This window comes from Cygnus atratus, chromosome Z (genome assembly GCF_013377495.2).
Source record: "Cygnus atratus isolate AKBS03 ecotype Queensland, Australia chromosome Z, CAtr_DNAZoo_HiC_assembly, whole genome shotgun sequence".
Lineage (NCBI taxonomy): Eukaryota > Metazoa > Chordata > Aves > Anseriformes > Anatidae > Cygnus > Cygnus atratus.
This window is the reverse complement of record NC_066396.1, coordinates 25,182,746-25,200,521: the sequence shown is the minus strand read 5'-3', so window position 1 is coordinate 25,200,521 and position 17,776 is coordinate 25,182,746. Positions and strand designations below refer to the sequence as shown.

Below are 17,776 nucleotides of genomic sequence, written 5' to 3'. Positions count from 1 at the left end.
TTAAAAGAAAACACCACATACTTGCAATGTGACTTCAGAGTTTTATATACAGCATATTCTTGCTACAGATTAACATCTACTTTGCTAAGCTCACGTGATCTTCATTTAAATAAATAATAATAAAAAAATCTTGTTCATTCTGACCTAAGCAGGTAGCAGGTAACACAATAAAAAAACTACTCCAAAGGCTTCCACTACTTTAATTGCAACCACAGCTTTCAGTTTTCATTAAAAAGGAAGAAATTTTTTTTTTCAATTTTCAAATGTGTATGTAAACCAGCAAGGGAAATACCTGATTTAGGTCCACTCTATTGAACTTCATGTTGAAAGGGACATTGGCAATTTCTTAAATTCCTGAAAAGACCACTTAAGGAATGTTTGTGACTATCTATTAATTAAACAGGACTATATTTATTAATTTGAATTAATTTGTTTACTGTCCTGCCTAATATCCACAAGTTCCTACAAGGGCCAAGAAGAGTATTCCTCTAAATTACATTTGCAAATGACTGCCCATAGTTTTTTCACTTAAAATGTGTCTGTAAGGTCAATCTAGTCTGAAAGCAATCAGTACTTTTGCTCTCCCTGTAAAACATGCTGAAAATCTTTGGGAAGTGGCTACAGAAGCCTTCTCAGTCCAGTTTCGGTCAATAAGTTTACACACTTTTCAAACATTCAAAGTCCAACAAGGATCTGTTCTTTTTAATCTCTACATACATTCAGTACGCACAAAGAGGGCAAGCAAGTCAAAAGCATGCCCTGTTATCTAATGTAATTTCTTTGGAGAATCTGCAGTTAGAAGTACAGGAAGTATAGGACCTTTCCAGCACAAGCTTCTTCATCCCATCTTCTCCCAAAACCTCAATGACTCCAAAACCTCTCTACTACGTTGGTCCCTTTTTAGTGCATGGAGGGAGGAAGAATAAAATTCAGTTTTTAACTTTCTTAACTCTTCAGGCATTCTTTTTCTAAATAAAGAAAAAGAGATCCTTATGAATTCCTTAATTAACTTTATTAGCATATTGGAAGGGAAATCATTTAGATATTAGCTGCAAATTTACCCAATGATTTTTTTCTTAGTAGGTACAAAAATACAAATATCTATAATATAAGCATTAATGAAATGAAAAAAAGCCTTACAGTGAAATGGCTGGAATGTTTTTTTCCAGTGCATTGTTAAATAACTTGTATAATTTGATATTATTAGATAACATTACCTTAGCCAGATTTCAAAACAGGTGTAAGAAACCTAAGACATCTTATGTCTACTGGAAATCTTCTGAAGTTGACAGTAGATTACGTTGATTTAATTGAGAACTAAGATTATTAGTAATAAATTCTTTTGAGCATATATAATAGCATATCGCTTGCTATTTATATATATTTTGAAATTTAAATACCACCTAAATCCCTAAGTATTATAACTTAAAATGTGTTTGCACAGTGATGAAACAACCCACAGATTAAAGGGTACAAGATGAATCAAGGAGTTTTCAGTATGAATCTCACATTGCTTCCAATGAAGTGCACTATATACATTTTGTAAAGGAAGTAAAATTTGCCATGCTAAACAACAACAGCAACAACGAAAAAAAGCAGAAGCTACATATTGTTATTCTTTGGCTGTTTTATAAAGAAAAATTGTACCCCCCACCTCCCCCCCAGAGCTATCGCTACAGTCTATTTTAAACACAATGAGTTTAAACAGGGTAAATGGAGTGCATTTTTCTTGATACATTACCGATTTTTCCAGTGTACTCATATTTTCATAACAGACAGATTTATATTGAAAAGCATTTCTGTCACTGATGTCAGTAGGATGACTTTTCCTGGTACTCGTATCACTGGGAATTCACTTTTTCTTCCACATGTAAATGTACTTACTAAAGCCAAATATCTCCAACCTAACTTCCCATAACATAGCTAATGGTAGTCTGTGCATAGGAAAAGATGCATGTAGAATAACTGAAGGTAAGTTGTTTGGCAATGAACTTTCAGAAAATTGGTATTTGTCAGCTGACATGTAGTAGGAGGAAAAGTTTAGTGCCCCTTAGAAGAGACCAGAAGTAACAGGAACATAAGTCATCCATTTATTCATCAAAGAGAACAACACTGCAACCTTCAAAACACTACCATGAACATCACAGTTCCTCAACCGTAACCTAAAAAGATACACGTTTACTGTAGTTAATCCTGTGGAAACTGCTTAAACCTGAAGAGCAAAGTTGCACCCAAGTTACTGTTATCGTACTAACTGTGACTCAAGAAATTACTAATCTCTACTCCATAGCAAACCAAACCATTCCACAATTCTTTATCAGTGAATTTTACAGAACATTTTGAATATAAGTAGCTGTACATGTATGTAGGAAGCCAGAAATAGGGAAGACAAATACTTGAGCATTCATCTTCAACTGAAGTGAAAAATGGTTGCCAAGGTTTGTGAGAGAACCACTGAAGCCCTGAACTACATCTCCCAAAAGGAACTTCCACTGCACATAAATAGAAGAGGTTGACGCTACCTCTAAGTAAGAGCCTCAGGCCATGACAGACTTATTCTGTCAATGATATAAGCACTTTAAAACACTTGCATACTTTCCCCTCATAGGGATACAGCCATGTTCAAAAAACTGATTACTTATCTAACCAAAATGCCTTTTATTTCTACTCTACCATTATCTGCCATGAATAACAATAATAAAAAAGCAAATTTGCTTTAATGATTTCTTGGATCTCTTCCCCCTCTGATTTGATTTTTTTTTTTTTTTTTTTTGCTTTGGGAACATCTGCCTTTTGGCTATAAAGCTGCTTCTTCACAATTCAATCTTCATCCTCAGGTTTCAACATAAGATCTCACATTTTAAGATATCTTAATGATTTGAAGAAGTTAACAAAGTTGCAATAAAGAGTAAGTTATTTAAAAGTCATACCAAAGAGACTGTCACTATTTAAGTGAAGAGGATAGTATATATTACAGTTGGATCAGATGTTAAAAAAATCTGTAAGAAGGAAACTGTGTGTGTGTATTTAACATTTTGAACATCCTATTCTGATTTCTGGCAAGTTCTGGCAAGCTTTACAGTTCAATGGGCCATAAGGAAGTATGTGAGAGCTTTAGACTAGAAATACCTGGTATATAGTCAAGGAACCAACTACTTACTGGAATTTTCCTTTAGTTTTTCCCCTTTTAAAATAAGTCTACTGACCAAAAATTCTCAAATTCTCTCATTGCATTTCTTGAAATAAATAAGAAAAGTAAATATTGTCAAACTGCATCTAATATTAGCTGATTCTGATACTTCAAGTCTCCATTTATAATAGCTCTTTTCAGGCTACAGACTGCCTTAAATTTTCAGTGAAGACTCCCACATATTCAGTTTAACTCTACTGAAAATAAGCCTGCTTCCCTTATTTGTCTTTCGTGGACCCTGAAGCAGAAGTCCATGCCCCCAGAAATAGAGAAGAGATAACCCAAACAAAATAATAGTGTTTTATTAGCTTCTCCCAGTCTTTCAAAAATGAAAAAGAAGAAACATAAGATCCAATTATTCTGGACCTTGTCTCCAGTGGCAGCCAGTAGTTAACTATTAGGGAAAGCATATAAAGAAGCAAATCAAGATTAAAGTGACATTTCCTATGGTATACCTGCCTCCAAAAATCAAGTTAAGGACTTCTTAACAATGAAGAACAAAACTAAACCATCAATGTTTACTACACACTAGGTCAGCTCCTGGCCATGGCTGCTGCCCTTTTGAAATCCTTTACCCATTTGATTTTTACATGACTTAACAATCAATTCCACAATTTGTTTGTTCTGCGTTTAAAAAAGAAAAGAAAAGAAACCCACACAGTTTTACTACTTCAAAGCTACAGCCTAAAACCATAAGAGCTGAAAGAGCATGAGAGAATCCTGAAATAGAAGGAAACAAAAAATTCTCTATCTTATCCATACCATTATGATTTATTTCCTCACCTATTTTCCTCTACACACTTTCACCCCACTCCTTAAGCTGAAGATCAAAGGAACACAAGGTGGTTCAAGACTGTCAAAAAGCTGCTGCTAAAGAGAGGTCTGTGTATTGGGTTTACATGGCAAGGGTTTGGTAGCAGGGTGGCCTCTGTGAGCAGAACCCAGCAGCTGCCCCGTGTCAGATCAGAGCCAGCTCCAGATGGCTCCAAAAGGGACCCGCTGCTGGCCAGAGCCGAGCCAGGGAGAGACATCGGTTGGGCACCTGGGAGAGTAGATTGAAGAAAGGGGAGAAAAAAACTGCTGTGCAACTGCAGCTGGGAGAGAGGAGTGAGAAAGTGTGAGAGAACCAGCCCCACAGCCCCCCAGGTGAGTGCAGCAGGAGGGCAGGAGGTGCTCCAGGCAGGCAGCAGCAGTTCCCCTGCGGCCTGTGGAGAGGCCCCTGGTGGAGCAGGCTGTCCCCCTGCAGCCCATGGGTCCCACATGGAGCAGATCTCCACGCTGCAGCCTGTGGGTGGAGGAGCCCCCGGTGGAGCAGGTGGATGTGGCCTGGAGGAGGCTGCGGCCCATGGAGAGCCCCCACAGGAGCAGGCCCCGGGCCGGAGCTGCAGCCCGTGGAGAGGAGCCCACGCAGGAGCAGGGGGTCTGGGGGGAGCTGCCGCCCACATGTGGGGGACCCGTGCTGGAGCAGTTTGCTCCTGGGGGATGGACCCCGTGGTACAGAGCCGTGTGGGAGCAGTTCTTGAAGAGCTGCTGCCTGTGGGCGGCCCCCGCAGGCTCAGTTCGGGAAGGACGGCATCCCGTGGGAGGGACCCCACGTGGAGCAGGGGCAGAGAGGGACTGTGAAGGAGCAGTAGAGATGAAGCATCAGGGGCTGACCGCAGCCCCCATTCCCTGTTCCTTGCACTGCTCAGGGGGAGGAGGTAGAAGAGGGTTGATGGGGGGCGGTTGGGCGGGGGGTTTACTTTGTGTTTAGTTTCTCACTGTTCTAGTCTGCTAGCGATATGCAATAATTTACATTAATTTCCCTATGTTGAGTCTGTTTTGCCTGTGACAATAATTGTTGAGTGATTTAAAACCTTGAGCCCTTTTCATTGTATTTTCTCACCCTTTCCCTTTGGGGGTGGGGAGTGAGAGAGCAGCTGTGGTGGAGTTCAGCTGCCCAGCTGGGTAAAACCATCACAGTCTGCTCCCTGCCCTAGCATACATCTCTGCCAGCACTAATGCTCAAATAATCTCTCCATGAGCCAAATTCAGTTCACCAAACCAGCAAATTAACAAAGTAAGAAAAAAAGCTGACATTTTTTCTCTTGTATTAAGCAAACTGAACAAGCTCAGCAAAAGATTTGAAACTGATGTCAGAGAGACAAGAGAAGTGGATGGGGCAGGGGCCAGAATGAGACCTTCAAATTTAGGATGACACCGATTTCTCAACAGACTACATCCTAGTCTATTTAGGATGCAGACTGGCAAGTGGTTTAGACTGTTCTAACTTCTGGCTGCTACTGAAAGAGCCACAGATTCCTCTCCTTTCTCATTTCCCAAAGGTACTTAAGTTCCTACCCTGTTCTTTATACATCAGTCCCAGTGTCATCTCCTGGAGTAGCAAGCAGAGCTACCACTCTGACCAGTGGATCACAGGAACAGAACACAGTTTATCTTAAGGTTGACAGATGAAAAAAGTATGCACAATAGACAGGATGGCAGAAGGCTTTTTAAAATCTTCTTAATTTCTTTATATTTTCTAAAAACTTAGATCTAACAGGAGAAACATCTGTACTAGAAAGAAAAAATCCATCTTTCTGAGCCACAGTAATAGGCACAAAGTAATAATAGATGCTCAAAGTAAAAATTGTAAAGCAGTGTAAGAATAGCGTGAGCACACACTACTACTCTTGGTATGCTTTCCCCACTCCAACAAATCAGTTTGTGCACAAGCTAGAATGGTACCTATGTGCTTAAGCCACCAGACACAGACTGCTCTCCAGTATGAGAAAAATCCACCCAAGAAGCGCTTCCCTGGCTGGACTGAGTGAGCTCGGTGGAGCTCAGAAGATTAGAGTGGGGTCAGAATTTCTCAGGTTTGCTATTGAATAGCTTCACTGTTGAAAGGGCATGCAGGGTAAGGAATTGGCTGGATTGTACCACTCAGGAGTTGCGGTCAATGGCTCTACGTCCATGTAAAGATCAGTGACAAATGGTGATCCTCAGAGGTCAGTACAGGGACCAGAGACGTTTAACATAGTTGGTGACAAGGCCAGTGGGATCGAGCGCACCCTCAGCAAGTTTGCCGATGACACCAAGCTGTGTGGTGCAGTGGACACGTTGGAAAGAAGGGATGCCTTACAGAGGGACCTGGGCAGGCTTGAGAGGTGGGCCTGTGTGAACCTCACGAGGTTCAACAAGGCCAAGTGCAAGGGGTTGCGTCTGGGCTGAGGCAATCCTAACCAAGCACCAGTACAGGCTGGGCGGAGAATGGATTGAGAGCTGCCCTGAGGAGAAAGACCTGGTGGATGAGAAGCTCCACAGGAGCTGGCCATGTGTGCCTGCAGCCCTGAAAGCCAACTGTATCCTGGGCTACATCAAAAGCAGCGTGGCCAGCAGGTGGAGGGAGATGATTCTCCCCCTCTGCTCTGCTCTTGTGAGACTCCATCTGGAGTGCTGCGTTCAGCTCTGGGGCCTCCAGCACAACAAGGACATGGAAGTATTAGAACATGTCCAGAGCAGGGCCACGAGGATGTTCAAGGGGCTGGAGCACCTCTCATATAAGGACAGGCTGAAGGAGTTGGGGCTGTTCAGCCTGGGGAAGAGAAGGCCCCGGGGAGACCTTAGAGCAGCCTTCCAGTACCTAAAGGGGGCCTACAGGAAAGCTGGGGAGGGACTCTTTGTCAGGGAGTGCAGGGATCGGACACGGAGTAATGGCTTTAAACTAAAAGAGGGTAGGTTTAGATTAGATATAAGGAAGAAATTCTTTACTCTGAGGGTGCTGAGGCACTGGAACAGATTGCCCAGAAAAGCTGTGGATACCCATCCCATGAGGTGTTCAAGGTCAGGCTGGATGGGGCTTTGAGCAACCTGTCCAGGTAGAAGGTGTCCCTAACCATGGCAGGGGAATAGGAATTATATGACCTTTACGGTCCCTTCCAACCCAAACCATTCTGTGATGATTCTATGATGATCTCTTCAAAACTAATGTTAACATTAACCACAGTGTATTAACATATATGCTAAGCATCCAGAAAACTCAAAGCTGACAAAATTGTATTGAGTAGATAATGAAATAATCTATGCTGACTTACTTCAAACCTAAAAATCAATAATAGCCTAACTGGTTTTATGGTTTGTTGCTTTTGTTTTGTTTTTTAGTTATATGCACATTCCCAGTTTCACTGAGGCTGAGTAAGCTCATCTACATTACAAACCAGGGCCTAGGTGGAAAAGTCAAGGAAGAAAGGAGGCAAGAAATACAGTACTTGACACAGGTATCACCAACTGCTGTATCTTCTCAGCCATCAGTAACTGACTGCTTTTTGATTTGGACCAGACCTCTTATTTATGCATTCATTTTCTTGACAGCAACAAAATAATCAGAAAAGAAAAAGCTTCTTGAGTCAAATTGAGGTATAACAACATACAAGTATATACATATCATTTTTAACTCCTCCTGTATCTATATAGCTCACAAAACTAAGCTACCAGGACATTTTCAGGTTAACTTTGCAGGCTTGGCACTTGTCACGGATTACTACTGAGAAGATTGTGAAAATCAGTTACAAGGTATTTTTGAAGTTAGAAAATTATTTCAATTTAAAAATGACTTGGTTTTAACATTTTACAGCATATTTTTAATAATAAGATGCAATATACTGTTTTTAATTTAAATTTTAGATCTCTCTGAATCTCCAGGGCTTCACATTTTGGCCCTGCCTCTCAACAGCTATTTTCCTGCTCTTGCAGTACATTCATGAAGTTTTATTTTTTCCCCAAAAATTCTTGTCATAGCAATAGCTGAAGTTCCCCTTTTCCTCTACTAACAAACTCTGCTTGGATAGAGTATTACTGAACACCAGCAGCCAGTGCGAGCATGGAGTGGGGCAGACGGAGTCAGGAATGGGAGAATCCAACAGCCAACATGAAAGCTTAACTTGTGCACTATTCAAAAAGCAGATTTGTTGGCTATGATACTGCAAGAAGCAACTTGGATGGTTGGGGTCAAAGAAGAGAAGAGAAAGGGGACTGAAAAGATGCTGAAAGAGCATCTCTGATGGGCTGAAGACAAGAGCTGGAGAGAAGCAAAAAGTTTATCAATAAAGCCTGAACAGATTCTGAAGCAGCAAAAATTCTGAGAGAACGGCATAGAAGGCAATTGGATAGAGGTTGAAAGTTGTAAATGTAAAGGAACATGAGAACTTCACTTCTAGAGATGGGAGAACAAGAAACAAGGCTTCTGTGGGGTCAACTGCCTCCCTCCCCCCCAGTAGAAGTAGAACAGCAAAGTGGAAGTGTTACAGCGATGATCAAACTTAAACAGAACTAAAGTCAAACTATGTCTGTAGACAGTTCACAATGGATTGGGAAAGAGGCTGAGTACAGTTTAAGGAAAACACAAAAATATAATAGGTCCCATGATTGTAAAGAAGATTTCCACATGTACAATGCACAGAACTTCCTAATATTTAACTCAAAGTCTAGCCAGGATGGATAACAGTTGTTAACACAGTTGTAACTCATCTTCTGTATATAAAGCACTACCATAAATTTAATATAATTGTTTTTCCATAATCCACATTCTAATGCAGCACACAAAACTATCATTTGTAACTGTTTTATCCACTTAGTTGAATATGTGGCTCCATGCCATGGGCTAGAATCCCATGAAGAAAATGTACAGTCATACACAAGACAACAGCACTAAAAGTATGCATAATGTCATCAAACAAGGGTTGCTAAGCAACTATTACTACACCATTTCGCTAAATTTTAAAGACTGCTGAAAGTTTTTAAGGTTGGAAAGACACACCTGTGCATAGGTACCCAAATTCAAGATTATATATATATATAATATATATTTTAATAACTTATATATATATATATATATATATATAAAAATAAATAAATTTCCTCCTTAACATAGTATTACTACTGACACCTATGGCGATACACCTGGTGTGTCACATAGTTCTGCCAATTAAGATGACATCAACTTATTACTGTGGTCAAAATGGACATGCATGAGATTGTTTTTGTGTTAATAATTATCTTCTGCCCCCTGAGGAAAAACTATGAGATTTATTTCACTGGAGGCTTTTATATTATTTTTTTTTTCAAGAGGTAATTGCATGGAGGGAGGAATGTGAAGGAGGGAAACTTTTAAAGGTCTGAACATTACTAATTTAAATTTCCCCAAAAGGGAACCAGCGTTTATATCTACTCAAAAGGTAAAACAAATTAAATCAAAATATATTTTTTAAAATCTACACAAATTTCACAAAAAAAAAAACCTGTGCTCTTCTCACAGCTTTTAAAGAAAAAGAAAAAATCTGCGTTCATACTGTTTGGTAGCCCTGAAGTTTAAAAGAAAGCATGCATTTAAAAACACAGAAAAATAGGATCCCTTTCAAACAAGTAGCTTTGCTTCTGGAGAATGGAGTCAACTTGCAATTACCCTTAAATTAATCACCTGGATTGCCAACCGTGCACATCACAGATGTTAGACAGCACTGTGTAAATGCAGTTGCAACACTGTGTAAACGCAGTTGCAGCATTTTCACAGTTAGTTCATACAGAGAAGGCTTTCTGTGGGACAGAGACTAAGTTAATAAATCTAAAAGACTGTAGTGCTTTCAATTGCAGGGCCAACTCAAGACTTTTTGTATGGGATCCTCATGCCAAGAGCAGTACAAGAGGTACTCAAGACATATCTAAGTAGGTCTGGACCAACAAAGAAATTTGTATAGCTCTGAGCCCAAGTTTACAGGGTGTGCTGTTATGACTCCAGGATTGAACTGGCCACAGCCCTAGACAGCAGCTGCACAATGCTCCTGCACTATGAGAAAGGTTATTTAATTTGGATACAGAGCCAGCTTGTATCCAATAGTGCATGCAATATATTCACCCTCCTGAATCCCTGTGCTCTTGGATGTGCAGTGTAAACATATGAAATAGCTTTATCATGCTGACTCAGTATAGCTGAGCAGCTCTGCAGATCACTCCCCAAAACCCATATAATTCAGGATATCCCAGCCTTTTCCATTAATTGAGCTAATGTGCAGTTGTTACATACAATCTTCTAACTATAATGAGAATAAAGAAAGGAGACTTGAGTTTCTTCTCAATATATTAATGATAAGAATAACAACTGGTGCCCGTGGCTAATGCAAAACGAGTAAAAAAATCAACAGTTCGTGTGGTGGTCAAAAGACTAAGACCATTTGTGATTGTCACCAGAAATACCAAATTTCTTGAGTAATCAAGAAAATTAACTAGTTTTGTGCTTGAATTACCAACAGTCGCCATACAGAAAAAAAAATGCATTCTCTGCAATATTTCATGTCACTTGTACAAAATGTATCATGAACACAGCCATACAATAATTTAACTTTAAAATGTTTACAATTACATTTAAAAGAAACCAACTGTTTTGAATAACTTTTAGAACTTTCCGTACTTAGAAAAAAAGATGACAGCGTAATCTACTGGGTAACGTAATTTACAATGACAATATTTTACAAAGAGAAAAAGTAGAATCATTGCCAGTGGTATAGGCAAAACAACAACAAAAAAACAATCCTGGGAAGATTCCATAGTTTTAGAAAGGTGGTTTTAAAAAGGGCTGCTTCACAAAAATCAATACACTTTCCCCATAGGTTCATGATGTAAAATTCTATAATCAAGGCTTGTAGATTCGTAATTATGGTATGTCAGCCACATTTAAACAAGAGTGTTAAAAGATTGTTAAAGTTAAACTAACACAATTGCAATGTGAATTGTCTTAGTCTCATTCTAATCTACTGGTGTCACTTCCATTTAATCAGACAGAAACTATGGGCAAATGTCAGTGCTATTTTCACATGCCCCAACTTACTTTGTTCACAGTAGTTTTTAAAACCATTGCCAATCTGAATTGAGTATAAATTTTTTTTTTTTTTAAATCAATTTACTTACTGTCTGGCAGGTTTTCTGAGCTTTCTGAGAGTAAGATGATTTTGAAGTCACTAAACAGAAGTAGTGCTTTCTTGGACATAAAACACAAATAGAAAAAGTATTATTATTCATGCTCATCAAATCTACTTATCTGAATTCTGGTTAATGTAGGTATACAATCACCAAGAGCCTGGCTATCAATTTTGTCAGAAAATGCAAAAGTTCTCCCCATTCCTCACTCAAGTTCCTTTCATCAATACACAACAAATATGAAACACAGAGTAAATTATCCACAACTACAATAGACAGTCTCAAGAGGGGTACACAAAGAATCTATGATATACAGCTAAAAAAATCCCACATTAAGCAGCTGTTTTGTTCTTAGCTCAAAAAAAGTGGTGAGTTAAGAAACTGCTAAAAGATTAGAGTGGGCTACAGCAGGTGATTAAAAAAGACAAAAGAAATGTCAAAAAAGTTCAGAACACCCTGGCAGTTCCTGTCCTGTATCTTTTTTTTTTTTTATATATATATATTCTCATAGTCTGAGCATTGACTGCTTCAAAAAATCAGCTTTACAGACTAGGTTCTTCTCAGAAAAAATAAGGAAAGTTAATTGAAGCCTTAAGTCAGTCACTTTTGGCAGGTTAAGCCTCTGTATGAATCCTCTCAAACATTATGAGTAAATACCTATATAATTGCTCTATTATTTTCTATGGAAAATGTTAACTTTCCTAAGTTGACTCAAGTCACATGCACACCAGCTATAATACAGAGTACCGAACAATGCTTCTAGTTTTAGGAGGGGTGGAGTGAGACAGAGCCATGCCTCTTCTTGCATCTGTGGGCAACTAACAGACACAGGAGCTGCTGCTGCTACTGTCATCAATACCTAGGCAACACCCCTTATGTCCCATGTGCTTGGGCTATAACTACAACCATGTGAAAAATGTACATTTTCTAATGATGCATTACACTAACAAAATATAAAACATTACCACTCTGTTAAGCATTAAAAAAAATGATTTTAAGAGAGTTGTGCGGTTACAGGGAAAGAAACAAGAAAGTTAACTTTAAGCTTGTCCATTCTTTCACAACCATTACCAAGATGCACCATCTCCCCCGCAGGGACTGTAAGATAGCGTTCCTTTTCTCCTTTAAAAAAAGAAGTTACCTTTACTTGCAGGTCAGCTACAGCAGAGTAACAGTAGTTCTGAATATTGTTACCACACAAAAAACACAAGCTATGCTTACTTGCTTATTTACACAGCCTTTCTCCAAAAGCAAATCTGAACCCCGTCAACTGCACTTGTATTGTCACTTCCTTTGTACTAGCCCAGACATGTACACAGTTGTGTGGCAAGCTGGTCCAATTAGGCCTCATCTTTCAAAACAACTTTTTTATTTTTTAAGTCTAACTTATTTTTCAGTCTATCAGCTCCCTGAAGTATTCAGATGTGTGGCTCCCTGAGGAGAAGGCTGTAACACAGCAGTGCAGATTTAGATTCTTAAATTGCAGTCCAACTCTTTAAGTCTTCTCCTACCACAACTGGCAATTGTTTCACCTCAGTTTCACCTCAGCTCACCTATCCAGAGCCCCTGAGCTATGTTGTAACTTATTAAATATTGTGTTACCATTGCTCTTAAGAAGCCACAGGACTTGCCTTTGCTAACGAAATAGCTCTCAGGAGAAGTCATGCTTTGTCTGGACTTGTTTTGGGCAGCCTAGAGTTTTCTTTTACCAGTTTAACTGTAACTGCTATGACTGGGTGATACTTACTTTGTTTGTGCTTTTGCTCACTTTGTACAATCCTGTAAGTTGATGTTATTGTATTGAATTTTTAAAGAAATTATTTTAGGAAGAATGAATTGTCTCTTTGACTTTGAATTAAAAAAGCAGCATAAAAGATCAAATCTGGTAAGAGCAGGAACATGGGATGATAGCAGAGCCTTTGAAAACACAGTCACAAGAAGATGCTGAAATGTCCCACTGCTATGAACAACTTACCTACAGTCAAGTGGTGATCAAAGGAATGCAACCCTGAAAGATGGGTAAAACCAGTTTCAAGATAACAAAGAACAATTATCCGATGTATGTAGAACACACTATATACAGTAAAATCAGATAAAAGGTGGAGCACAAAACAATGAAGAAAAACTAATACGTCAGACTCAGAAAAGTAAGAAACCATCAACATCATTTTCCTCCCAGCAAAGGATCTGGGATGTTGATGACTTGCTCAAATTTGTGCACTACCCACTACCATATTGAGCCAACAGCCTTAAGACCCAGAAAACCAATAAAAGGAAGAGTATAACATCAGGGAAAAGGTGCTATTAGAAGCAAAGTAGAAACATTAGAAGCTTTGGGTATATATAATTTTAACTGTGTATTATTTGAACTGTGTTAGTATCATTGTAACTGGACTAATACTGAGTGGGAACTTCAGCAGCCTACTTGAGAAATTGGATGCCACACAGTTGTCTCAGTATCAAAATAAGCATTCCTGGACTTCCAAGCATGATATGAATAAACAGAAGAGCCACACAAACAAAAAGAAGTTCTTCACATGCAATTGTGAAGAAACGTACCAAGTTCTAATCTCTTGTTCTCAGCTCCCTCAGACTCACTGAAATTGCAGAAGCAGATAAATTCAAACATAGAACATGCAAGCTCATCTCAGAGCGAGAAGCACTGAGGACAGTGGCATACAGATGCTGAGTCAGCTCCTTGCACTGAACAACCATGCTGGGATCATTAAACTGTTTACAGGTCCAAGAGGACGTACCACACAGCACAGCATTCAACATGTGAACATACAGGCCTGCAACAGCTCTGACTGACTGGGGTCTCCACACAGGTCATTGTCTGGCATAGACTTTCCCTGTTTTCCAGTCTATGAACTGAAAGCTTTTCAGGTAGCTTCTGTGATGATGTATGAAGTAATGGTCATCTGAAGTGGTATTAGATACTACTACACTGTTAGATACTATCACAAAACTATGAAACAGCAGCAATAAACCAGTACAGAAACTTCCACAAACTACTATAGTAAAAGTGTACTGTATTAGATATATTTTTCTCAGAAGTACCTAGACACCAACAGATTCTTTTGACTAGAAGAAAGAATACACCCCCCCACCTAGAAAAAAAAAAAACACCAAAAAGTAATTCTAGTTTTGCCACACTTCAGAATACTTTGCCTATGAGCACTGACACAAAACACCACGAACTTACAAATGCAAAGATGCCATTTATAACGTTGCTGTCCAGCAAAGCCAGTAACCGTAACGTAGGTCTTGAAAGAGACCCAGAGCAAGAGGCAGTCACTAAGCCACTCAATCAGACCACACTAAAGTTACCTGGCTTAAAAACAATACATGCTCATGATCTGCATGCCATGCACAATGAGAAGAAACAGGATACTAGAATCATAGAATCAACTTCTCACTTGCGGCAACACTTTAGAACTGCTCCCCAGCTTGAGCCTAGAAACCCAAATTGTTATCTAGAGTAAATACGATAAACCTTTATCCATTTTACTTTTCTAGTCTGAAGTTCAATCTTTCAAACCTCATCAGATATGAGGAGTTGTACCCATTTTGCTTTTAGGCTTTTACTGATGTAAATTAATAAGTTATAAGAGAAAGTTGATGGCATGAAACTGGGCTATTTAACATCCTGATCCCGCACACATACTAATTTCTATGCTTGAGTCAGTGCAGTCTTCATAGGTTCTAGCCTTAATAAATCCCACTGCATCCAAACATTTAACATCAAAGCCTTGTACTTATGGTCATAACACGAGAAATTCACGCGGATAACTTGCAACTTTTCTTAAAAATGGTGTGTTAAAACTAGACAAACCCGAGGCTCGGGTGTCACGCCTACAACAAACTGGGCAGCGTGACCTATGGAACCGCGAGCACCCCACCCCACATTTGTTTCGGTAACGCTGCTAAGACTCGCAGCAAGTGAGCCCCAGCAGGGCAGCCCGACCCCCGGGGGCTCCCGGGATCGTTCAGGCCCCAGAACGGCCCCCACACACCACAACCCCCCGGCTGCGGCAGGGAGAGGGACAGGCCTCCTCCTCCCGGGCACGGCGGGGCGGGAGGAGCACCGCCAGCGGCGGCAGGACCCCAGCCACGGCCGCCTGGCACCGCCCTGGGCCTCCCTCAACGGCTCCCAAAGGCCCCCAAAGGCCCCCAACGGCTCCCAACGGCTCCCAACGGCTCCCAACGGCTCCCAACGGCTCCCAACGGCTCCCAACGGCCCCCAACGGCCCCCAACGGCCCCCAACGGCTGAGGCGCGTGGCGGAGCCGGGGGGCGGGGATGGCGGCGCCCTGCCCCGCACTCACCGCTTGACGACGCCGGCTTTGATCTTGATCTGCCTGAGGCGGGGATCGGCCATGGCGGTAGCGGCGCGGGCCGGGGCCCAACGGCGCTGAGGCGGCGGCGGTGGCGGCAGGGACAGCGCGGCGCCCTCACTGCGCAACACCACCGTGCGCATGCGCACAGCGCGCGGCGCCGGCCTGGGCGGCACCACCGGGAGAGGGGGGCGGGGCTCTGCGCTCAAGCTTTGCAGCCCCTCCCGCCCCCCGGCCCGTGGAGGCGTCCGGCGGGATGGCGCCGTTCCCATAGCGACCGGCAATGACGGGCGTCGCGCTGGCGCGGTGGCCTCCGTGGGGCTGCGGCCTCCGAGGCCGGCGCCTGAGGGGCGTTAGCGGGCGGCGCAAAACACGCGGCCGTTATAACGGCACCTTTTAAAAATAATAATTACCTCAATGAGTTGTCCTCCGTGTCTTCTGATACTATGCCCAGCACAAATCACCTATATATATATATATTTTTTTTCAGGAGTACACTCACAAAAAGATGGAGTCCAGGCCAGGTTCTGCTCCAACTTTAACACAAGTTGGCATGTGGCATGTAACAAGCACCAAAAGGAGTTTTCCTGCTGTTAAAACAGCTGAAAGGGCAACATTAGTACTGGTAGCTTCAGTCCTAGTGTTGTACGTGAATGGTGGTTCAAGGAAGGCATTTCTTCCTTCGTGCTAACTAAAGGGAGTGAATTCTGGGAAATGAAATGAAATGAAATGAAATGAAATAAAATAAAATAAAATAAAATAAAATAAAATAAAATAAAATATAAATAAAATCCTGCAGGTCAGTGTTTGCAAGAATTTCCACTGTATGAGCATTTAAATTAATAGGAAAAAAATCATTTCAACAAATAAATAAGGCAACTATAATAAATAAGCTAACTACAGCTGTGCTACAGATCCCAGCAAACCTCCCAAAAGGCCAAATCCACCACAGCCTTGGCTGAGCCAGGTCGATGCTTGCATGTTTGAATTCAGCCGCAGTGTTAGGTGGGGCTAAAGCTGTGCTCTGAGGATCATGGCCATACCATCTGCCTCAGATGGTCCTTAAATTAGCAGCCTGTCCGCCTCCTAGGATCAATGGAAGATGGCAGCTACCTCTCTTAAATGCCCCAAACAGCTCTCTGGAGGAACATGTATTTCTTCATTGTCTCTGTGGGGAGAAGTAGGTCTTCAAATCAGCAGCCTGAATAAACCTCATGAATATCTGTGGTCTGAACAGAGGCTTACGGAGGTGTTCTTTCTTTGATACACAAACCTGATGCCACTTGTGCAGCCAGAGGAAGAAGGAGAGCAGTGTTCTGGCAGGTCAAAAACAGCACATGGATACTTTCTTCCTTCAATGGAAACCCGTATCTTGTCGATCCAGCCTCAGAAAGTTACAGCAAGTCATTCTTGGGCTGAAGCTGTTCTCTCAGCACCTCCAAGGCAGTGAGGCTGTCCCCTCTGGAAATACAAACCGGTACATGTTAGCTACATTGCCACATTGGGCCTACATGTGAATTTATTCTTCTGAAATCTTCTCTCCTATGTCACATCTACATTTGACGTAATTGTTACAGAACCAAGAACAACAAATAGCTGTTGGGAGAAAAAAAAAAAAAAAAGCTATTAAAAATAGTAACTCTTTTATTTCAAGTGCTGCAAGTGTTTCATATTTAAGCTTGAAACATTGACTCACCTCACAGAGAATGTTCAGACTCAGCTACTAAAGTGTAAAATACATTTGTTTTCCTAAATTTAATTCAGATAACCAAACTAATGTTAATATACCAAGTATGAGTTCATATTTAAGCATGTAGGATGATAACATGAAAAGAGTGCTAATGGTATATGCTAAAATATGTTGTAAAACATTTATAAAGCATGTTCTACTTTATGGTTAGGAAATGTTGGTGTTAGTACCTGGAAATTATAACCTAACACTTAAAAATTATTTTATTTCAAAGGATCAAATCTGCATATCCAGGAAAGCATGTATAATGCGCTCCCAGGCAGACACATCTTTTTAATCAAAATGGTTTTTATTTTTATTTTTTCCAGAACTCCTTTGAAATAATTTCTAGCCTAGTCAGTTGCAGATACATTTCCACATTGATTAGTCTCCATTATGAATACTATGAGCCTTGCTGTACCTTTCAAGTGGCAAAGAAACTGTCAATCCTACCACTCTTTGGAAGTATACAGCCTTTTTTTTTTTTTTGGTTGAACATTTTTCATCTCAATTTGCAAGTCATGCAAATTAATGATGTTTCATTGGATTGTGTAGTGGGGTTACTAAAAAT

General features: G+C 40.7%; 1 protein-coding gene across 1 annotated transcript in view; it reads right to left on the bottom strand.

Moving 5' to 3' along the window:
- Window positions 1–15,650, bottom strand: part of TBCA (tubulin folding cofactor A) — a 36,023-nt gene extending 20,373 nt beyond the window's left edge. The window contains exon 1 of the mRNA XM_035553570.2: window positions 15,468–15,650. Coding sequence (XP_035409463.1) covers window positions 15,468–15,619 — 152 coding nt within the window. The 5' untranslated portion in view covers window positions 15,620–15,650. The remainder of the gene's footprint in view (window positions 1–15,467) is intronic.
- Between the last annotated feature and the right edge of the window lie 2,126 nt (window positions 15,651–17,776).